This window comes from Labrus mixtus, chromosome 16, assembly GCF_963584025.1.
Source record: "Labrus mixtus chromosome 16, fLabMix1.1, whole genome shotgun sequence".
NCBI lineage: Eukaryota > Metazoa > Chordata > Actinopteri > Labriformes > Labridae > Labrus > Labrus mixtus.
In genome coordinates this window covers 8,919,104-8,942,784 of record NC_083627.1, presented here as the reverse complement: position 1 = coordinate 8,942,784, position 23,681 = coordinate 8,919,104, and the positions used below count along the sequence as shown (strand labels likewise).

Below are 23,681 nucleotides of genomic sequence, written 5' to 3'. Positions count from 1 at the left end.
CTCCACATCAACATTTCAGAGGCTTTGTGGGAGATAACCAGTCTAACACTTTCTACCACACATTCATCTATAATCACAGTGTTAACACACCAGCATCGTTGGCGTCGTCTAGCTTGGGGATGCCTTTGATCTTGCTGTACTTCACGGACGAGCACTTCTTATTCAGCTGCGTCTGAGCTTTGAACTTCACCCAGTTGAGGATACTCTCGACGATGCCGCAGTTGGTTGCCTGTGGGGGACAAAGACACCAAATGCTTTCATGACTGATGCCCAGCTATTTTATAACACTACTACTAGCGGAGCCTGGAATGGAGTGAGGAGATGAAAGTAACTGTGAATCATCCTTACAGCCCTGACAAACTTGTCCGACAGAAGGCACTTTGACCCGAAGCTCTTCGTCTGGAGCGTCATGTTCTCCTTGGTCTGGGAGTCGAAGGAGGGATTCTCGATCAGAGCGTTCACAAACACCCAGATGTGGTTCTTCACCTGAGGCCCAAATGACAGACAGATCCCAGATCAGTTTTCACCGCAGCCAACTGGAGTTAGAAATGCTGCATATAAGAATCGTTTGTAATCGTACCTGGAAGGGTTTGACAGACACTCCTGCCTTGTTCTTCTTCTTCACCACTTCAATAAGTTTGGAAACGATCTGGTCCACTACATAATCAACGTGTCGGCCACCCTGAAACAAAATACACACACCCTCGGGGTTAGAAGTAATAAGATAGTAGACTTGCACAGATTTTACACTGTCACAACACTTTTAACTAGCCTGGCACAGCTGCACGTTTAATAAATACAAACAGGTCTCACATAGACGTCGTATCAGGGTTACATGTGCCCGTTTCTATCGGATTATAAACGGTATCACGGGTAGTTGTCCAGCAGACTGATATCAACTTTCAAATTGTCAGGCGAGGAATAAACAAATAATAAAAAAATGAGTAATGACCTTTTAAATATTGCTTTCCCACACATGGAGAATATCCATGATATCCTTATATCTGTGTAAGATTGCCAATTGTGACCGATGCACTAATGTACAGTCTCCCCTTGCTCTTCACACCTCCTACACGTGCAAGTGGTGTTTGACACCCACTCAGATCAGAGGGAGAGCAACACCTCCAATCAAAAATCTGCTGTACATAGTCCTGCTACTCAAGCTAGTTCAAAATTCTTTTTATGCCTTTATTGAAGAGACAGGACAGTGGATAGAGTCAGAAATCAGGGAGAAAGAGAGAGCTGGGAACAACATGCAGGTCAGATTCAAACCTGTGCCGCCCCCTTGAAGGACTGTAGCCTCTGTATACGAGGCCCTTAAATCCGACACTAGACGACCAGCGCCCCAAAAATGTGGGCTGTTTTAGCAAAATTTTCGGGGAATTATTTTTATCCACCCGTGAATGAACCTTGAAAGTCACACATTAAAGCAATATGTTCTTCAACTGCTTTTTATAAGGATACCTTGGTTGTGGCAATGCTGTTCACAAAGCTGGTTTGCTGGAATCCTTTCTCGCTCATGGTGAGGCAGACCTCCCACCGATCGTTCACAGTCTCGTTCACCACCTTCAGGGTCACACCCGTTTCGTCCACTTTGTCCTTCACATACAGATCCACATAGCTGCGGAAGCCGGTAATCTTCACGGGCAGAGAGGGTAGACACAAATTAGATTCAATTAATAATATTCACCCGCGTTACACTTTTGCACTGCCCTCTAGAAAGTTAGGCTTGAACATGTAATGAGATTGACAGTGAGGACTTACAGGCAATTTTTTCCCGTTGAACGTGACTTTGACCCCCTTGCAGGAGCCGGCTACATCGTAAGCTCTGCGGGTAAGAAGCGCTACAATATCTTTGTCCAGTTTCTCCATCTTGAACTTGGACAGGTCAGGCTGGAACGTCACGCAGGTGAAATCCTCCCCATCGAAGAACTTGATCTTCGGCTCAGCGGTCTTGCTCATGTTGTTCTGCCACGTCTGAGGACGGCAAACAAGAAGATATGTCATATCCACTTCTACTTTTGTTCTACTTTCTAACAGACAAAGAAAATGCCACAAAGTCTTCTGTGCATACGTTTATACTTTATCAACCGTGACCTCTTACTGTAACAATTGTGCCCATACAACCTCGGAGGTGCAACCAAGAAAGGGGATAACATACACAACCTTACCTTAGGCATGAGCACATGTCAACACCTAAAAAACAGCAATTACTTCATTTAACAAACAGCTGTTGTAAAATGTAAAACTGGCTACAACCAGATCAAGTTGTCACTGTCTGAAAAACATAACAAAGATAACTGAATTGAAGTTGCCAAAGAGCAGATTAGCATTTTTTAAGATGTTTGTTGTCATGTCGGTTTAAGACCTACAATCATGTAACAAACATTCAATAACAAAATCAAGGAAGCTGTACTAAAATTAGCGCCTAAAAGTCTGCTACATTACACACATACACAGTACAAAGCAGGAAATATACATTGTTACTTGATCATTATAGCCATGCTCTGTATGGTACAGTTTGCTTTAACTGTTTGGTCTTAATTTGAAGCGTGTGTCAGCATTTTATATAAGATGCAGCCAACTATTAAGATGAAAAAATAGGCGATAAAAGTGCATCTTATACGCGGAAGCTATGAATTAACCTTTTTCAAAAAGAGACATCCTTACCTGTTTGAAGCTGTGTCTGTATTCCTTGCAGGCAGTTTCCACTGTGAACTTGGTACTGAAGATGTTGCAGAGTTTAGCACCGTACCCATTCCTTCCACCTGGAAGCAACACACAGAGTTAGTCACGATAACAAAAGTCACACCAGAAAAAAAAAACATTCATTAGTATTACAGAAGGTTTTAAAATATGGGCCTAATTCATACTTTCATACGCAGACTGTAAGAACAAAAAGTTTTGGACTTTCTCCACGGGATTGCTTTAGCACACAGGCTGTAAAATAATTTACAAACTAACAAAAGCTACAATTCCACGTTGAGAACAGCTGATGTTAAGAAGGCTCCTCTGACCTGTGACTTTCTTCTGATCGTCGTCGTAGTTGCTGGAGGTCAGCAGGTGACCGAAAATGAGAGCTGGGACGTACATCTTCTCGTCCTTGTGCTCCACCACAGGAATTCCTTTGCCGTTGTTCCAGATAGTAATGGTATTGGAGTCACTGGTGGAGGCAGAGAAAGGACACGGATGAGTTTTAAGAACTTATTGAAAAGGATCTGGTCATGAAAATTAGAAATAAACCAATCTGTAAAATGGGGAATTTCACCGTAAAGCGTGCTAACAGAGATGTTTCTTGGGACAAAGACAAATCTAAAAGGTTTGACTTCATCTTGGAGTTTTTGTTGATTCTTTTAATTGAAAAAAAGGGTCTCTGCACATCTCAATGAGTGACAGGTTTGTCGGAGGAGGGTGTAAAGACAATGAGGGAAAACTCCTGCACACAATCTCGCTTTCTGCTGATAAATTCATTGAAAAAGTGAAATATTGACATTTTACCCATCAAAGTCTAAAAAGTAAACTTCATCATCCATCATTCCAAGTACTAGTACTGAACTAAGTTGGGTAAAATATGAAAGTTTAACCTTTCTTTTGTGACTCATTATGATTTGGCTGATGATGCATCTAGCAGCTTCAGATGATCATCATTCTCAGTCATCCTCTGATTGGTTGACTGAGTCAGTCTAACAGGGGAGATGTCTTGATGCTGCCTTTACACCTGATGAAGGCCGTTTAGTCTGAAACATGGTGTGCTGATTCAATAAATATATCAGCATAAGGCGATTGTGAAGGACTTCTCCTCATTGTTTTTGATTGAAACAGTACATGTGTAACAATCTCTGTTGACCTGAAAGGATTGGACAGAAACACTGGCCCAGAAATAGTTTTTTTCCAGGTCATAACGATGTAGTAGTTCGGCCACTGAATCTATTTTCCTTTAAGATCTGTAGCAATTAAAGTCATGTCATAATAAAGAGCATAAATTCTTGCATTATTAAAATTTTTAAAAGATAACTCCTTTGCCTAACTATAAATCTGATCATCCTCGAGTCCAAGTTGGCGGTTATTTTATAAAAAGATATCACCTGCAGGGGGGCAGAAAACCAAGCGTATGCCTCAAGCCAAGGCTGCCGCCAGCAGAGAGGTATAAAAGTCTCCGTCATCAGTCAGTGCCCCCCACCTCTGATATGATATCATGCATCTGGTGTTGTGGTGGCGGAAAATACTGACACCAGTGTTTAATGAGCTCACCCACCAACAGGCTGAGGGAGCTGTGGAGAGAGGCATTAACATCTTTATAAAGCCACATTAGGCAGCAGAGACCTGAGAGCAGCAGAGCTAATGGTGTCATTTATACAGCAGCGGTCGTTACTGCAGAGACAGCAGCAGCTCGGCTGAAGGACACGCTACTGTTTAAGCAGTCTGATGTGAATTCGGTTGGCAGGCCGGAGGTGTGCTGCATATAAAGAGGAGCTCAGTGCATTTCAGCACAGGCTCATTATGCTCCTGTTCTGCTTGGATTCATGTCTCATATGTCCTCCATCTACTGCAGGTATTCACAACGCCTGGTTATATACACAGCCACCTGAACACAGTCAGGGCTTTAAGACATCGTAAATTACCAATAAAGAAAGAAAGACTCCCATTAAGACACAAATCTTTTTGCGTCCAGCTGCGAGTCGGTTCTAATGAGCTTTAAGTATTTAATGTCTTCTTAGAAAGGCAAAAAGAGACAAAATCGACTTTTGGTCACTAATGATACACTCTCCGTCATACTCTGAAACACCGTACTTACGGATCAATGGTGATCTTTATGCCGGTCATGTTCTTGTCTCTTTGTTTGTTGTCTGCTGCATTGACTGTGGAGAGAGAGAAATAAACATTTAATCAAGAAACATGATGCTGGAAAACAAACTTTAGGATATAGTTAGGGAAACCCAAAAAAGATGAACTGACAGTATTTGACATCTTATTAATCATAATTACAGCGCTGTACAGTGCGACATAGATGTCCCACCTGCTACAAGAAAAATGTTCTGTGCTACAAAGACTTCACCTCATCGCACCGGAACGACGAGAAGCAGAGAGACCCTTTATTAAAGATAAATTCAATGTCACTTATGCAGATATTGCAAGAAACTAATGATCTTAACAAATGGCACAACTAACTTGAGTCAGCAAGAACTCTGTGAGACTCAAAACATATTAATAACGTACGCCGGGAAGCGTGTTTTCAAACCCCACTCGCCTAAACAAGGCCAGGGGCCACAGAGGTAACTACATGCATGGGGAGATTGGGATTTGGGTGATGATTAAAATGTTAGAGCCTGTTGTAATGGGCCAACTTTCCAAAATTGAAAACTTATTGGGTGACACAAATTTGAGAAAATCCCGTATTTCAGTATTATAGAATACACTTAATAATAACAATGAAATACTATAATACTAAAAATAACCATCACTAAAATGTTACCATCGTTTTATCATGTAAAAATAAGTAAGGGTTGAGGAGAATATAAGTTTAACATTAAGATGGATGACAGGTTATGAGATCCCGGAGAGTCATCAACATTCAAATTCAAATTAAAAAACTTTATTTGTCACCGGGGGGCAATTCAAAAAGGCACACAGAGCTGCACTTTGGACTTTAATCACCTGCACTGTCAGTTAAGTAAATGAACGACAGTGCACGTAGACTGAAAATGTAAACCAAAAATATAAAGTGTCCACATGCTGAAAACAGGAGGTCACAAAGTCAGCCGATCTGATTTCTGTAAAATGTTTGTCGTTCACATTAAATTAGCAGCAACCTGGGAGTGAATCTTTCCTGAGTGTGTACTCCTCCTGACCTGTTCCTAATTATACAAACACAGAATTAAGAGCCACACAATGAAACTGTGTCATTAATCTAACACCTTTGTAATCACACAGGCTGAGATGAAAAGAAATCATCAACACTCTCATGTGAAACCTGATGACACTGGAGCACTTCTCTATCAGAGGTATCAGCCGCCCGGAGCATTACTCCCACATTTTACTGACTCATTTAAACCAACAGATAAGACTGTTAAACTACTGTATTAACCTTTATGGCTACACAAACGCATGGCACAGCATTGGAGATACAGCTCTTCAGTACAGGATTCCACTGCAGTCCACTACCATCTGATGGACAAACGATGACAAAGTGCACATCCTGGCCAAGGAAGGCCGTTGGTTTGAAAGGGATGCTAGAAGCCATCTGTGTTAAAGTAGAAAAACCATATCTTAACCGAGGTGGTGGTCTGAGACACCATCTTTCACCAACCTACAATGCGGTTTTGAAATCTCTCCCACAACAACTGAAGCCCCATTCCCACCTTGGAACATGTGACTCCAACGACCCTGACCACTCTAGGCGAAACTGGGTCAACGACTCTGATGGGAGTCATCCTTGATTATTACCAATAATCCAGAGGCTTAAATTTCTAGCTTTGTCCACCAGATAGTTAAAAATGGAAGAAGCTCTTCGGAGGAGGAGAGGTGAGACATCTTCAAGATCTTCAACCAGTCCAGTTGCCTCTGGATCAAGCTTTGGATTTACCCATGACCTGGATGACCTACACAGACATTAACCTTTATGAACTGAAGAACGCTGCCCGAGCATACATGCACTTAACCAGGGATCATAGGGCTGTACCTGCGACAGAAGTTTGTCAGTCGTATCAGATAAGGTTTTGAACCGCAAATATTGACTCCTTGTTCCAAACTTGTAAAATAACCTACACAAGTCTCATATTTGACCTTTAAGATGCACATTCAACACAGTTTTCCATCAGCGCTGACTGTGAGGCGTGCGTTACAACATTTCCACCCTTCTAGATTTCTTCTCATATTAAATAATTTTCACAAGTGAGGCCGGTTTTATTCACTCATGATTCGATTTGTCAACAACACTTACGTTATTTCTCTGTTTCCTACAAAATGTCTACATTCATGCAGCAAACGGAGCACAAAAAGACAAGCTAACAAACGGCTCCACACAGTCCTAGATCCATACTGCTGAACCGTCCCAACAGCAGGCTTGTGATTCAGTGAATGACATTTATACACAGATAATAAGCCGTCAATATCCCACTTACAGAAGAGACAAAATCTCAAATAAAAAATAAACAGTCTCGCTAAACTCTGCAGAAAGAGAACCGCATGTTTTCTAACTCACCGAGAATTTCATCAAAGATTTTGTAGAGTCCAGGGACGTAGGTGATCTCCCTCTGGTTCATCCCAATTTCTTCATCAAAAACCCACATTTGCTGTGAAGAAAATACACAAATGATGAAGTCCAAAGTGGAAAACACAGTCAACAAAAGATAAGCAATTGAGGAACATGGTCATGTTTCATTTTATAAGCAGTAAAGAATGCACACCTTTAAAGGCCGATTTTTGTGTTTTATAACTGAAATCATTACCAATAAACTAGGGGAGGGGGGAAATCGATTTATGTAAAAATCAAGATCTTCTGAGAAAAAATCTTCTGAGATTTTAAATAGATTCATTACTTCGATTTCAAGAAATTCAGCCAGTCCCACAGATGACTGGAGTAGATCCTGAAGTATTAACTAACTCAAAAATAGACGTTAGAATCCATGAATCAAGAATTGTTTGGAAATTGAATATAAATTGAATCTAACCGTGATCCCAAGAACTGAAATTGGGAAAAAGCTGAAAGGGTTAAACAATAGTCCTATTCAGACCGCCATTTCAAGCTGATATTTACGCCCCAGTGATGTCTTGCCTTCAATCTGAACGCCACGGAGGCGTAATGAGGGAATGAAGTGATCCCCCCTCTGTACCGTCTTCAAAAAAGGTATTAACAGAGGCGTTACAGAGATGAGATGGGAGCAGCGGATACTATTCATAATAATTAAAATAACAGATATTGTATCATTTTAAAATAATGATAATTAAAGTACTGAAGTGTCAAACATTTTGACGACCTTCTTGTGGACGTGATCTTAGTTTGTCAATCAAAAATGTGTAGCTGTACAATCTGCTTTACTTAAAAATATCCAGTTTTATTATGGTTTCTCAATTTAAAAAAACAACACTTAATTAAAAGGGAAATTTACATGTTTGACTCACGGCTTCCTTCAGTCGTGTAAAAAATAAGTCTGAGCTTAAAAACATTTCCCTCCAGTTATCCTTTTAAAAACTAATACCCTCCTCAAACATGTAGTAGCTCTATTTTTTTTTTGTTGGTCAGGTATCACACGTTGACCTTACTGCCCATCTTTATAGCGTGCTGTGGACTCACCTGGGTGATGGGCTCCACGCTGCCGATGTACGTGTCCGGACGGAGAAGAATGTGCTCGAGCTGGGTCTTCTTCTGGTACACTCGCTCCACGGACATCTTGGAGCCGGCCTTGTCCTTCTTGGCTCCTTCCATCTTGCCGCCTTCACCTCTGCCATTCGCAGCCTCCTGTTTGGCAGAGTTGTTTCTACCATTAATACGCACATAAGTCTTTTTTTAAACGCCACGGCCTTGGAGGAGAAGAGCGTGCTGAACAGTGCTGTTGACGGCAGATTATCAGGGCCCAGCACCACACAGGGAACACCCTTGTCCTCTCTGTGGCTTTTTGACAGATATCTAAGAGAAGCAAACGACTGGCTGTAGGAGATAACGCTACAGGTAGGAATGGATCATAATGTGTTTATACTACAGCGAGCGTCAAACCTCCTCACTTATATTTCAAACTTCAGAAATGTGTTGGCAAGTTAAATACTTCCTTGAGCTTGAAAAGCAAAAAACTAATAATTTCTCAAACAAAACTGAGTCCCCGATATTACACTGGCCCACAGCTTAGTCGGTTCAGGGAATGAATTAAATAGAGATGGGACAGATCTGATCTTATATCGGTATCTGGTCAGATATTGACCTTATTACTTATCAGACTGACGGCACAGAGCCACGTCACAGATCAAGAAAGATTGTTGGGCACTTTAAACATTTTCAGCTCGCACAGTCTTCTCGCTTTGAAGACGTATAGGCTGAGAGTATACACGGTGAGAAGTGCCCACAAATGGTCTCCATGGCGACGTTCAGACTTCAACTGCTTCCTGTTTGTTTGTGAATGCCGTGTTTACTACAGGTGTGTGTAGCCTTACACATAATACCAACAACAACAATAACACTATTAATCATGGCAAAAAAATATAAATATCAGAATCAGTATTGTATCGGTAGATCTGTATGGGAATCAGATCGGAACTGAAAAAAAGTGCATTGGTGCATCTCCAGAAATGAGCACCTTTAAGCTGCCAAACACAGGGTTAATGTCGACTGATCTATGTGATTAATAAATATAAAAGTCAGAAGGCAATTCTTAAGCTCAGAGAAATAGTCAGATAATAAATATACTGTGGTAGACACGCATAGATTGAATATTCTTTGCATTTTAATGTCTTATTTTCGCTCAATGTTATTTTTATTTATTCATTTTAAGCCCTATATTTTATATTTTAAAGTCTTGTGTTCGCTCAATGTCATATGTTAATGTTATTCATGTTATAGTTACTCTAGCATGCACATCTCTCAGAGGCTGCTAGATAAAAAAAAAAACACGAACAGGTAAAGAGAAGCAAAACAAGATCTGCACACCAAGAAACTCCCGTTTGAAGGATTTATTAACAAGTGACGTTTCCAGCCAACATGCTTTTCCTCGAGAGCTTCTGAGTTACTCTGTGAAACAGTTTGAATCGCTCGATGTATCGATGCTTTATCAATACACCTTGGCTTGAAATATAACTAACCCGGTGTGTATAGAAATAGAAAGTGTTTGCGTGACTGATACAACTTTTCTGTGATGGAAACAATTCAAGGGCCTGGGTGGGGTTAAAGCTACAATATATTAAGTATTCAGCAGATTACCTGTGATTAATGCTTCATAACAACAATGTATGCTAAGCAGGTTTGACATGAGTTCAGTAGACATGCACCACAGGAAAGTCTGCTGGATGAAGGGAGTAAGACTGCATTAAGCTTTTTGATATTTTAAGAAAGTCGTATAGATTCATCCTTGTTTTAAGACGGATTGATAATCGCTCATCAAATCAGTTACCGTGTTACTGAAGGTGCAGATAAATCAATGCTTCTTATACAAGTAAGTGATTAGTAAATACTGTAAAAATCAATACCTGATACACTAGTTTCACTTCATGAGTCTGCCTGCAGGAACCTCTCAAAATTCAGTTTGTATTGCAGTGCTATTAGCTTTATTTAACAATGGACTGTGTGCACAGGCATGAGAGGGACCGGCCTTTTAAAATGCATCATGTATATATAATTTACCTCTTTTGCTGATTCCTCCTTACACACCACGAACCACTAAGTTTGCAGCAGATTTTCTGCATTGTTCAGAGAAGGGACCTCAGACTCATGAAAACGTGTGGTTATTATTAATCTTGTATCAAGTCTGCCCTCAACGAAATGTATGCTCACTTAAAGAAGTAACCATGGCACATTTATTTACTTAAAAGCTCACCAACGCTGGAAGAGATGGGCGCTACATCACAGCAGTGCAGTCATGATAAACAAGATTGATGAGACGTGTGCATCCCTGCCTAACAACAACAATGACTGATGCATGCAATGCACTGTTTATGTCGATATTTTAGATCAGTACGGTAATTATGAATGCAGGAGGCAACTTGAAAGTTTAACCAAGTTATTGTCTTCACCGTAAATATCTGTAAACTACAACTCTCTGCACTACAGACAGGATGTTGTGCAGCCTCTGAATTCATTTTATTACATCTCTGTGATAAAAATAAAAAAATACTCCCATGCATCCACTTAATTTAAATAAACCTTTACCCTGACAGTATTTAAATGCACGCTGCAGACGGTGTGTTTCTTGCATGGATAGGAGAGTCCCCCCACACACACACACACACACACATTATGGACTTAAACGCTGGTTAAAGCTTTAAAGCATGCTGGTTCACCGGATTTCACAAGTATTTAGATACTAAAACGACAAGTTTTGTTAGTTGAATCACAAAGTAACTTACCAGCCATGCCAGACCCCCTCCGCTTCCTGCAGCTCCGTTGGACATATTCCTTTGTGATCTTGTTTTCTGTAACGCAGCTCGCAAAATGTCTTCAGCTCCAGCCAAATTAAAAGTCCGTCCGCATAACAAATGTCCTAGTCTCTGGAAGGAACCCAGGCTTGTTTATCTCTCATGTTCTTTTCCTCCCGTTTTAGTTAAATCCTTTGAATGTATCAAAACAAGCGGAGGAGGGGGGAGTGTGTCGGCGGCTATTGTTAAACTCGACAAGCGGTGAGCACAGCTAGGCCTGAACTTCCAACAAAAGATGCTAGCCGGGCTACTTCCTGCTAAATAAATACTGTACAAGACGCACACATTGAGTAGACTTACAATTTCATGTGGAAACACGGCAGATTAAAATATCAGTTTACATAAATTATCCTAAAACGAATTAATTAAATACTTTTCATTTAAAAATAAAAACGAGTATCGGCTAGCAGCAGCGTTAGCATCCGCTGTCCGGCTCCTCCAGCTGTACGATAGACGGCGAAGCCCTTTTCCGAGGACGAACGGACCAATCAGGAGGCAGCTTTACGAAAGCACCGGTATTTCGACCAATGGGAGGGGAGAACACACAGCGGCTTAAATGCTCCTGTTTTCAACACTAGATGGCTGCAGAAATTCACTCACAGACCACATTGTGTTCAATTTAAAGCCCCTGTGAGAAGTTTTACACTGTTGTGAAATCGACTGAAATCATTTGTGATGCCTCCTAACCACCTAAAAAGGCAAATTACACAATCAGTGATAAGACTTTTAATATATTCTCATTCTTAATGCCTGTAACCACTGCCAGGGGGTAAAGTGTCAGACAAGATGATTCACAGTACGTCGTAGAAAAAGCCTTTGTTTTACATTTCCCACAGCAAATATTCACAATGAGTGATACATTTGACTGTTAAGAAAGCAGGGATGATTTCTCAGAAGAACAACACTACCTCCACCTGCACAGGACAAAAATCAGACAAGAGATAAGATGTCCCACTTGGCCACAGGTGTCGCCAGCACGACACAAACAAAAGGTTCCTCGCAGGAGCTTTAATAAACACTTTACCTTGTCTTCATAATATATTCATAAATTTTCTTAAAAAAGAAAAACCCACACTAGCATAACTTTCTGAATTTATAACACAATCACCAATCATGTTAGTTTTATTACAGGCAGGAGAACAAGAGCAACCTGGGCCGACATCAACCCTGTTGTGCTATGTGGAAATTCTCCATGCATCACAAACAACAGACACATTCACAGTGTAGGAAACATTTTTTTTTTTTACAAAAACTATGGCTTTATGGTTGAACCTTTTTACACATACCGCAGACTGCATGGTTCATAAATCATTTTGGCCCTCGGTCAAACGACAAACAAACAAATGTGAGGCAGAGATCTGCACTCTGTGGTAGTTACAAAATACATGTCTTCATTCATGTGCTATCAGCTCATGCATGTTCTTTGATATCTTTTAGTGTGTACATGATCAGCAGCTTCAAACTGAAATTGGTCTTAAAGATATCCCTAGTGTTTGCATCAGACAGGCTACGATTGTTATTTTAAGTGTCTGACAACATCACAGAAAGGATCCCTACAGAGATTTTCCTTTTTGTTTAAGTCTGAGATCCTATTTTGAAACGAGAAGCAGCCAGTATAGCGTAAGATACTACCTCCATTAACAAAAAGTGTTATCTTTAGAGCACAGAACTTTCTTGCCAACCAATGCCTCCACTACACAAGTTAGTGGGTTTTTTTGTGTGAGAGCAGAATACACAATATTTGTGCATTTAAAATGTTTTAAAAAAATCCCCTAAACCCATCATGGAGAACAGACACAAGTTCAAATATTGCACTGATTTGTCATCAAACAAAACTATCATCCAAACCTTTTCGTTCTGAACTTGTGAAACAGAGAAAAAGAATAAGTGGGTCCACTTTGTCTAAGTAACACACATTGTTAAGCATCTTCTAAGTGGACCAGGATTTCGAATGAAGACTCCTCCGTCTCCTTCAGGCTTTGTCTGAAGATCTGAGCGTGCTGCCATGACGCATCCCCCTCTCCACCACTGAGTCCAGCTACAACAAGGAACTCTGAGGAGCCGGAGAGACTCTGGAACGACTGCATCTTCCCGTCTAAAGATTCAAATACACAAAAGGAAATTATAAGAGAGAGAATTGAGAGTCAAATGCAGAGTGTTTCATAAAATATCCTTTACTTAACCCCACCTCCTGAGAACTCTGTAGTAACCGAGCCCGCCTGCAAGTGCCAGCAGACTTCCCCAGAGTGGAAGTTCTGGCTACTGGCCATGATGGAGACCGACTTTATCTTCAGTCCTGCTGGAGCAAAGTCGAACTTCCAGCTCATTTTTCCCTGAGAGGAGCCTTCTGTTCGAGCTATGTACACCTGAGGACAGAAACACAATCAGGTCAGAGCACGTATTGATGCTGGTGGCTTCAGGACTTTAAATGCCTCCTATGAACACAGTTTAATAATTGTTTCATATTAGTTACAACACTGTAGGTCTGTTTGAGGGATGACATATTTCCAATATGTTCCTTATCTTAGAAATTTAAAACTCGCTCAACTTGTATAGCTATGTGGAAACATTTTTTTCTCATCAAAGGCTAAAAAACATAAAAGTGTAAGGATTTTATTTGATAACTTCAAAATGTTCCATTAAAACTTTTCCTTTTTCGACCATCTTTCTTGAAAAGAGGACCTGCTTGGTTAATTACAGAACTCTATTTTTGTCAGGAACAAGCATCAGCGTTTATTTCTGCATTTTGACCCACTCGTTGCAGATTTCCCTTCACATTATTAAAGATGCATAATGAGAAAAATGTACAACACTGATTTTTGTTTAGTGCTTCAATTTCACTTCCGACTGTTTTGAAATCCAGTCGTTCTCAGGAGGCGAGACATTGTTCCCTAGCTTTAAAGTACTGGGAACATCTTGTTCAAACTAGAAATAAGCATAAGTAAGTTCATTAAATAATAATAAGCGTACCATCTGCCAGTCGTTCTCCAGCTTTCTGAACACAGACTCCTTCCTCCACATGCACTGCTCCCAGCTCGGAATGAGCTCACAGTCGTTGGACACTCGACAGTACTGGTCTTTGGAGGCATTGTAGCGCACGTGCAGTAACCTGTCGCTTTTCTCTCTCTCAGTGGGAGTAAACACAAAACCTGCAGCCTGAGAGGAACACACACAGATAAACACGCACCCTGTCAGTCTACGCTGATGTGAAGCAGGCTGCGTTCACACTGCAAGCTTTGGTGCTCAATTCTGATTTTATGTTTGGCTTTTTAAATGTGGCCTGTATCAGACTCCTGTTGGAAGTAGCGCAAATCTAATTTGAAAAGATCCGTTTCCATGTAACTTGTACTGTTCATGCTGCCATAAAAAAAATCCAATCCGAGTCACACAGGTGCAAAATAAATCAGATTCAGGTCACTTATGCCTGCAGTGTGAACGCTGCCTTAGAGCGCACTCACACTACTTTCCTTGTACAAGAAGCATGATCGCCCCAAACACCCGATGGCCTGCACTAACACTGCTCCAGCACTAACCGGGCCTGATCACAGTTAACTCTTACAACAGCTTAGGTGATCATGAAGCGTGTTTACGTTGACAAGACAGGCGGATTAAAAAACAAAAAAAAATATTATAAATAAATCAAATGGACGTGCGGTTGAGTCCGCGACCGCACATCGAAGAACAACACAGAATACAATTGCAACTACTAATTTGAGTGCGCCCTTACACTCCATGCTTTCACAGTGATCTAACAGAAAGTCATGTTGAATGCAGATGTGGTGAAATATTTGTAAATATGAAACACACAACTGTGCAAAATAAGATTTAAGGAGGTAGGATTTGTTTGGTCTGTTTTGATGAAATATGCTGTACCTGTGTGGTGGTTGCTGTATCAGCCCCTCTGGTCTCCCCGCGTGCTTGCCTCCAGGCCAGAGATCCAGAGTTACGCCCCCCGAGCTCTCCTGATTTTGGTTTCTTCGGGGAAATAAACTCGACCAGCTCAACAAGCAGCCTCTCTGTAAGCACCTTCTTCCTGTCCGGAGTCAGGGCCTGCTGCCTCTGCAGCATCAGAGCAGATAAAAGGTGGTTAACATCAAATTCACTGCAGCAGTTTAGTCATACTTGCAGGTTTTGAAACTCTCACTGATTGATTGAGCCCGTTTATGGTGTGCAGCAGCCAGGCCTCCTGAACCCTGGTCCTCCTCGTCAAAATCTCTGGATGTTTGCAGGAGTACCTCCAGGTCACATCAACCACCTGCAACAGACACACAAACACGAATACCAACACACATGAACTGTCTGTTGAACCAGGACCTGATGAAACAACATTGTTCAAAGTGCAGCTGTTTGGCCAAAAGAGGGCGCTAATCATTCCAAGATAAAAACCAACACAGGAAATGGAGATGTCACAATATCAAAATTTTAGACTTTGGTTTGAAAGAAGTAAAAGAAAAACGATAGAGATACCTAAACAGTAAAAGTAGAATAGATTTTAAGTAGGATGTAGTGTCTATCTGTCTTACCTGGTCCTTAGAGAAACCCAGAACGTAGGCCAGTTTCTTCCCCCAGCCGATCTCGTACAGCAGGGGTTTATCACAGGCGTTCTCACAGGAGTCACAGTGCAGCCAGCGACGCTGAGAGGACGAGTAAATCTCCGTCCACACGTGGTCTGAATCAACAGAGAGAGAGTAACAAATTGGATTTCACTGAGTCTTTCTTTTATTTTAAACACACCATGAATATTTTTAACAAACCTGGTCAGGTATGACAGTACAATGTTTGAAATTTGACTGATACATCATATCCTTGTCTAAAGGCACCAGTACAATAAGCATTAAATATCCTTAAAGGTTTGATTGCAATGGAAAAATTCTGGAAGTTGTGCTAAGTTGGCACAGGAATAATATTTATAAAGAAAGAGGAAAAGAGAAATTATAGGTGGACCATCAAGAGAAAACTAAAAAGTTTTATCACGTAAGAACATTTATCGAGGACAAGGTGCAATGGGGATCGGGCCTTTTCTATTGCAGGACCAAAACTATGGAACTCTTTGCCCCCAGACATCCGTCTCTCTCTCCCACTATTGGTGTTTTTAAAACTCGCCTTCAAACATATTTTTACTCAATTGCTTTTAATGTTCAGTAACCCATTTTTTTTTGTTTTTGTTTTTTTAATTGTTGTTATTCTTGTCTGTTACTTTGTAATGCTTTGTTTCTGCAATGTTTCAGCACTTTGGATCAATCAATGTTGTGTTTAAAGTGCTATATAAATAAAGTTGATTTGATTTGATTTGATTTATAAGTTTGTGAGTTTAACGTCAGGATTAACTTAGAAACACTCAGAAGTTATTTCAGGACAGAGTGAGATGTTATTGGAAGCAGAAATCTCAACTCAAGATGCCCTTACTTACTTTTCCAAAGTGCTCAGTTCAATGTTATGATCTTCACTTTTAAGATGGCGCTCACTTCTCTGTGAGTCCTGATTTAAGCCGTGACTAACTGATTTTCTTCAATATCAATTGATGAGCCAAATTATTGTCGAAATACTTACATCCAGAGTTCAAGGGGACTCTTCAAATTTCTAATTTTGTCAAAATTACAGTTCTTAAACTTCAAAGATATCCAATTTAACTATCGTAAGAAACTGAAGAAACCAGGACATACTCGCATATCAGGAGGCTTAAACCCTGAAGTTAGACATTTCCCATCATGCTTCTTCCATTATGAAAATAGTTGCCTGTTTCCTTTTTTTTAAACTTAAGAATAACTTTTGAAGTACAAGTAGGGATACTGCTGGACAAACTTATTGACAACCAAGGACATTTCACTCCCTGATATGGACGTAAGATGCTCTCGTAAAATCAGAAATGGACCTATGGGTAATAAAAACAGTAACAATGGCCACTCTTTAGGACTTAAAGTTCCTCCTGATATATAACACTGCATGCCTGGTTTCAGAATGTTTAATGCTTGTTACCTTATGACATGCAAAGAGTGATTTCTGTGAGTGATGTACACACCTGTGCTGTCCCAGATGTATCTGGCCTCCAGGCCCATGGCTCGGCAGCACAATGTGAAACAGTTAGCCCACTCTCCACAGCGCCCCCTCCTGGTTTCAAGCAGCTTTTCTGGATTGTTGTACCTGAAATTAGCATAATGCAAAAAATAAGCATACAAAATATATTTTCATTAATGCAACCCACTGCTCTCCATATACAGTTACCGTGTACTCTTGACAGTATGCAGGCAAAAATGTTTAATTTCTCACTTTCTTAAAACTGTTTTAACAGTGAATACTATGAAATAAAAAAATGTAACAATGATTTGTAGAATTAGTGAAAAAATATATTCCTCTTGGCTAATATTTTTCTGCAACTAAATCCAAATTTTGATGTTGTCTGTAAAAAAAATGTTCTAACTCCCTCACTGCAGCTAAAATGTCAAACACACACAGACCTGGGGAATCTGGTAGAGAGCTGGCAGCTCTGACAGTAGTGGTTCTCCACTCGCTGGGCCCCCCATCGGAGGTCATCTGCAGTGGGACTGAGCGAGCTGGAGTTCTGCGTCTGGCCTCCGCAGCGGCTGCAGGGCAGAGAGTCCACCCAGGAGAAGAAGTCCTTTTTGAACCAGCTGAGCAACTCCAGCGCCAGAAAGTCCTCTATTCCGAGTTTACATTCTGCAAACAGGAAAGCAAGCAAGTTAGTCATACAGTGTAAGACAGATAAACAATGTGTTGTATTGATTTGGGGGACTTTACCTGAATCAGCGTCCTTGGCTTCCTTCAGCCTTTGTTCAGCATTAGAGGACATTTGTTGGTGAGGGATGTGGCTCCTGGCTTTCTGCTGCAGCTCTGGGTTTTCATACAGCATCACATGCTGGAAGTTTGCCTGGAGAGTCACTAAGAAGCTCATACTGCTCTCCTGAAAGACAGAAAGACAACACAACATCAACGTTACTATTCTGTCCTCACGATTGCGTTTCTGAGCAAGGCTAGACAGATAGCGAACAAAAAACTCCAATAAAACCGTTTTCTTGAACAAAGGGGCTTTAGTGATGGTCGTTTCTGTAAAACTGAAAATACAGTACAAATATTGTGTCAATATACTGCACATGTAAAGCATACACACATGACATGAAACTGTAAATAGTTAAATGTACATGATGTACATTAATAGCTTGAGATGAAAATATGAATTAAACTACTTTTTAAATCCTTCTGAATTGTAACCCCATGTATTCACATGTAACATTGCTGTATAACATTCTTACACACATTTATTCAGCAGCTAAACAACTCCGGAAAGTGTCAGTACTCTGTAGTACACATACAACATGACACAATGCTTCAATGTTAGCTATTTAGCGGTTAGCAAAACAGATCTCCGCTGTGTACTCACAACTGGAGGCTTAATGTAATCTTCATAAACAGAAATATCTCTTCATAAAAATGCATTCAAACAATGTATGACATGTTACTTACGGACATATCAACTCCGAGGCTTAAACGTAAGGAGATAACTGAGCTGAATGCACACTGTAGTCTGCTCTTTGTGAAAATGAAACTTAAGAAAACAGAAGCGAAACACAAAGTGTCAACCAGGGCGGCGGAAAAATGCCAGTAAGGCTGGTTATACAGGAATCAGAATAGTTACAAACGAGCCAAGAGCCATGAAAAGTAGTGAAAATGTATCATGAATAAAAGGAGACATATGTAGAATTGTGCTGAATGTATGTTTCCTCTTTCACTGTGGTGGGCGATTATATGTGAGTCTAGTTGGTGCGGTTGTTTTTAAGTTACTTGAGCCTCAACCAAAGGTCATTTTCTGTCACTGTGTGATAGACCATAACGTTTTTTGAATCTTGAATCTTACAAGCATGTCATTTTCTAAATGTTTTTATATTTTTCCTTGCTTCTTCTTCCCCTCCTTTTGGGGCAAACTGGCACTTGTGTCATATCACAAGATTAGTAGATCCTTTCATGTTTGATTTATGTAAATTGGTGTATTATTACAATCACCGTGTTTGCAATTTAAAACACGGGGGGAGGGGGGGGGGGGGGGGGGGGCACATCCTTACCAAGGATGATGGCTGTGCTGCAGGTGCTACGACTGGCTGGCTTAATGCTGAGGCAGAGCTGTCCGGCGTCGAAGCCGAGGGAGAGGCCGCAGCAGGCTGAGCAGAGGGTTGCACAGGCTGCAGCCTCTGATCCCTCTCCTTCGCTATGGATTCCCTGATGAGCTTCAGTTGATCCACTGATGCAGACTTTGGGAACACCAGGTGTGTCTCAGCCTGGAAAGAAGTGGAAGATGTTATAATAACTACCCACAGTCAAAGACGGATAACCAAACAAGACACTTGGGATGTGAGCATGTACCAGCTTTGAACTTATCGCAATGGCAAAATAGTAGTTATTACCTCTTCAAATCCCATCTCGAAGAGGCACTCCACAGCACCTTTGATGGGCAGCAGCTTGGTGGAGAAAGTAGGATTGCCTATGCGGATCGATTTGTACTTTTCCTCATTCGGATACCTGATGGAAGGTGATATCAAATAAGGAATAAGAGGCATTAAAATAAAAAGCACACTTTGTTCCTCTGTGGGGAAAGTACACAACAATGAGTTACATGTTTACAAATGAGAAATGTACAAACATAATATCGACATAATTAATCGGCATGATTAGTTAATTGATTGGTGTTGTTTTTCAATGTACACGTGGCAGAAACACCCTACCTAGTATTTAATTTAAAGCCAATGTTATAGAATAGAATAGAATTACTTTATTGATCCCAAACTGGGAAATTGTGGCGTTACAGCAGCAGGTTATCCAAACACACAATATGAGTAAAAAACACAATGTTAGCAAATCTAAACACATTATAATATTAACTACAAAGTAAATAAGTACTAAAAGATATCAAGAATAAGAATGTGAATATATACAACCAGGATTTAACTAAGCATTACTAGTCTTAAATAGGAAGATTAAATATGAAAGATTAAATGTAAATGTGCAAAAACAGAGTTGTAAATGGACAGTATTGACATAAGTTAAAGTGCATGAGTGTAGACATATTATAAGCAGAAACTATACAATATAACAGCGAGTAGACAGACACATGAAGTGAACAGTGAGTTAGATCAGGTACAGACTCAAATAAACATAATTGCTTTTAATTAGTGGTTCAATTGTATGCCGAATTAACCAGAACAGCCTTGACATCGATGCCAAAATTGAAAAAGTGAGCTTCCATGTGTATTTGTGAGCTTAATAACAAAGACTCGGAAAAAATAGCAGATTATTTAACAGGGTTTTGGTTGGACGCACAACAGACGTCCGGTGTGTGCAGAAACTGCGGCGTTAATCCGGACGCAGGTGTCGTTTGGTTACTCAACACAGATGAACAAAGTTAGCTACTGTTGGATGCATTCAAATAAAAGCCTAAAAGAAACACCACCCAGATTAGATGTTACACAACCACGGCGAGGCTAACACAGTCCATGTCAGCAGAGGCATGCTGCGTTCACAAGTTCAAAACATTTACCTTAAAATGTTGTCGGCGTATGTGAGTAACAACTTTGAGGCGTCAAGAAACTCCTCGTTTGAATTCTCACACAATGTTGTGACCGCTGGGGATTCAGACATACTTAAAGCTCATGCACAAACTAAAAACAAAACCGTGACTTTAGTGTTTGATAGCTGAAGCTAAAAATGCTGTTCGGGCTGATAGATGTTGTTGCAGCTGCCCTCACGCTGCCTGAGTTACTTTTTACAGCCTTAAAAATGTGAAACATGCATTAAGACTGTAATTTTCACCTTGATTATGTTGCATAGAACATTACATTTTAATATTTTGCTTTATTGGTATAAAGGGAATTTTTAAATTAGGATTTAATTGTTAAAAAAAATCAGGCGTTGGAAAGAGCTGACTCTAAGGTGCTTTAATGAGTCAACGATGGAGTCGTTTTCTCGTTGCATGGATGTGTTGACAGCTCAGGTTAAAGTGCTTTTAAGTCTCAAACTAAAGTACAGTTTTATCTGAATACTAAAGGATACTCTTTTTTTTTAACATTAATTCTGTTTCATGACAAGGGAGAGATTGCAGCATGTCTGCTTTATCACCATTCGTTTGGACTAAATTGAGATTACAGATTATGAGGACACTTCTGCAAAAGAGGGTCTCTGTTTGTCCAAACCAAGACTCAAAAAGGCAGCACAGCTCTGGACCCCACAGAAGGAGAGTTGTTATTACTGGGATAGGGTTAGTGTGTCCTCTGGGAACTGGGACTGCACTGCCCTGGGACCGGCTGGTCAAAGGTCAATGTGGGATTGTGTCTCTGGACTCAGAGGAGTATAAGACAGTCCCCTGCAAAGTTGCAGCCCTGGTGCCGAGAGGAGACGAAGTGGGTTGCTTCAAGGAGGACAGGTTCGCTTCTCCTGGGGAGATCAACAGCATGTCACCGGCCACTGTGATGGCCCTCGGCGCCGCTCAGCTGGCTCTAGAGGACTCAGGGTGGCACCCAGAGACCACAGAGGAGCATCTCAACACCGGGGTGGCTGTCGGCATGGGCATGGTGTCTCTGGACGAAATCGCTCGCACCTCTGCCGCCTTCAAGGAGAAAGGGTACAACAGAGTCAGCCCCTTCTTCGTGCCTCGCATCCTGGTCAACATGGCCGCCGGTCACATCAGCATCAAGCACAAGCTGAAGGGTCCCAATCACGCGGTTTCCACAGCGTGCACCACCGGCGCGCACGCCTTAGGCGACGCGGCCAGGTTCATAGCGCACGGGGACGCGGTCGCCATGGTGGCCGGGGGAACGGAATCGTGCGTGGGCCCTCTGTCCGTAGCCGGGTTCGCCAGGGCGCGGGCCCTCGCCACCAAATGGAACGACGACCCCGCGCGGGCGTCGAGGCCCTTTCACCCGGAGAGAGAGGGCTTTGTGATGGGGGAAGGGGCGGCGGTGCTCCTCCTGGAGGAGCTGGAGCACGCGGTGGGGAGAGGGGCGAGGGTGTACGCGGAGGTGCTTGGGTACGGACTCTCGGGGGACGCCAGCCACATCACAGCACCCACTGCAGACGGCGATGGAGCGTTCAGGCGAGTTATGGAGGATGGTTGATAAAGAAAGGTGGACAAAAACACATTTCTGCCTGTCATGTTTATTAATCTTTCTTTACAGGTGTATGGCTGCAGCACTCAGAGATGCCGGTGTCACGCCAGCAGAGGTGACATACGTAAACGCCCACGCCACCTCCACACCTTTGGGCGACGCGGCTGAAAACGCCGCCATCAAGAGGCTCTTCTGCGGTGACCTCGAGCGCCTGGCTGTGTCCTCCACAAAGGGGGCCACGGGACACCTGCTGGGGGCCGCAGGAGCCCTGGAGGCAGCTTTCACTGCTCTGGCCTGCTACCACAGGGTCCTTCCCCCGACCCTGAACCTGGATCGCACGGACCCAGAGTTCGACCTGAACTACGTTCCCTGCACAGCTCAGACCTGGCAGACTCCCGGCCGACGGGTCGCCATCACAAACTCGTTCGGATTCGGAGGCACCAACGCCTCATTGTGTCTGGCCAGCATCTGATGTGCAGCCTGAATCTCATTCCTCGTTTATCGAGTTTCACTGACTGAATGTTTTGCAGGATTGATCTTCTCTACTTTATGTTTGTGTGTGGAAAACTCTTGACTTGACACTTCAGAATTAAAACGGCAAGCATTAAACTCTGAGAGAGTCCCGGCTTTTCTCTTCATGTTTAATAATTGGCTCTTCTTTGAAAAAGCAGTCTGGGTTCTTTTGCAGGATCTGGCTCGTGTGTTGCTCTCTCTTCATCAACATGATTGTTATTTTTTATTTTTTTCCGCACTTGTGAGTGGCAGGATAAAACTGGATGGAAAGTAACTCACCCACTTAGAGGGACGCTGTGGTATTTTTAACCTATTTTGGATCTATTTCTGGATCTGAGAGACAAATAGTTACAAAGTGTTTTGCTATTTCTCCAGCAGTCTGCAGCAGTACACCGGGTTAAAAGACGGAAACATCATTCCAGGGGGCAACTACAAATCGAAAAAAGGTCCAATAAAAGGAGCTTTTGTTATAAAAATATCACAAAAGGGACTGACAAAAAAACAGCCATTACAATCTATATTTAAAGCCAACACACTCGAAAACATACAAAAATAACAATTTTAGGAAGAGCAAAATAGTTGCTGGTCTCCTGCTGACATGATCTGTTAGTTTTGATTTTCTAATGTCATCTTTTTTTGTTGTAGATGCTTAGTTTGGATCCAACATTACCAAATGAGGTAACGGTAAAATAGCATCCGCTGTGTTCTGTTCTGCAAGGTCAATGAACTGTTTTTATAAATGGAGTCTGGTGACTTTGAAGAGAGAGAGATGTAACTTCTGTTTCAGATTTAAAGAGGATCTTTCTCTTTCTGTAATGTTGTTCATGTAAGACATCAAAAGCATCATGACTAAAGGGGAAAAGAAACACTTTCATAAAGTGGCCTAAAGAAATCTGGCAGGCGTTTCCTTGCAGACGTTAAAAGCTTTTCTCAAGCTCAACT

At 41.5% G+C, this 23,681-nt stretch overlaps 3 protein-coding genes across 3 annotated transcripts in view; 1 reads left to right on the top strand and 2 right to left on the bottom strand.

Moving 5' to 3' along the window:
- The window catches only part of top2b (DNA topoisomerase II beta), a 29,330-nt gene extending 18,088 nt beyond the window's left edge, over positions 1-11,242 (bottom strand). The window contains exons 1-11 of the mRNA XM_061059158.1: positions 11,050-11,242; positions 8,294-8,458; positions 7,202-7,292; positions 4,796-4,859; positions 3,018-3,163; positions 2,671-2,768; positions 1,765-1,977; positions 1,465-1,638; positions 581-682; positions 349-486; positions 91-229 (exon numbers count right to left, since the gene is read on the bottom strand). Of these exons, the coding sequence (XP_060915141.1) occupies positions 91-229; positions 349-486; positions 581-682; positions 1,465-1,638; positions 1,765-1,977; positions 2,671-2,768; positions 3,018-3,163; positions 4,796-4,859; positions 7,202-7,292; positions 8,294-8,458; positions 11,050-11,094 (1,375 nt within the window). The 5' untranslated portion in view covers positions 11,095-11,242. The remainder of the gene's footprint in view (positions 1-90; positions 230-348; positions 487-580; positions 683-1,464; positions 1,639-1,764; positions 1,978-2,670; positions 2,769-3,017; positions 3,164-4,795; positions 4,860-7,201; positions 7,293-8,293; positions 8,459-11,049) is intronic.
- Positions 11,243-12,183: 941 nt separating this feature from the next.
- The window catches only part of ngly1 (N-glycanase 1), a 281,389-nt gene continuing 269,891 nt past the window's right edge, over positions 12,184-23,681 (bottom strand). Inside the window, exons 2-13 of the mRNA XM_061059160.1 lie at positions 20,663-20,797; positions 19,533-19,647; positions 19,194-19,406; positions 17,875-18,037; positions 17,574-17,793; positions 17,138-17,259; positions 15,642-15,787; positions 15,263-15,373; positions 14,992-15,177; positions 14,089-14,274; positions 13,307-13,484; positions 12,184-13,213 (exon numbers count right to left, since the gene is read on the bottom strand). Coding sequence (XP_060915143.1) covers positions 13,038-13,213; positions 13,307-13,484; positions 14,089-14,274; positions 14,992-15,177; positions 15,263-15,373; positions 15,642-15,787; positions 17,138-17,259; positions 17,574-17,793; positions 17,875-18,037; positions 19,194-19,406; positions 19,533-19,647; positions 20,663-20,763 — 1,917 coding nt within the window. The 5' untranslated portion in view covers positions 20,764-20,797 and the 3' untranslated portion in view covers positions 12,184-13,037. The remainder of the gene's footprint in view (positions 13,214-13,306; positions 13,485-14,088; positions 14,275-14,991; positions 15,178-15,262; positions 15,374-15,641; positions 15,788-17,137; positions 17,260-17,573; positions 17,794-17,874; positions 18,038-19,193; positions 19,407-19,532; positions 19,648-20,662; positions 20,798-23,681) is intronic.
- On the top strand, positions 20,794-22,838 carry oxsm (3-oxoacyl-ACP synthase, mitochondrial). The gene is made up of 2 exons (XM_061059164.1): positions 20,794-22,213; positions 22,296-22,838. The coding sequence occupies exons 1-2, from the start codon at positions 21,225-21,227 to the stop codon at positions 22,696-22,698; spliced, it is 1,392 nt and encodes a 463-aa protein (XP_060915147.1). The 5' UTR covers positions 20,794-21,224; the 3' UTR covers positions 22,699-22,838.

Excerpts from the sequence above, each read along its gene's own strand:
- oxsm (XM_061059164.1), top strand. The coding sequence starts at position 21,225 with ATGTCTGCTTTATCACCATTCGTTTGGACTAAATTGAGATTACAGATT. Across the intron at positions 22,214-22,295 it reads GACGGCGATGGAGCGTTCAG|GTGTATGGCTGCAGCACTCA; the intron begins GCGAGTTATGGA and ends CTTTCTTTACAG.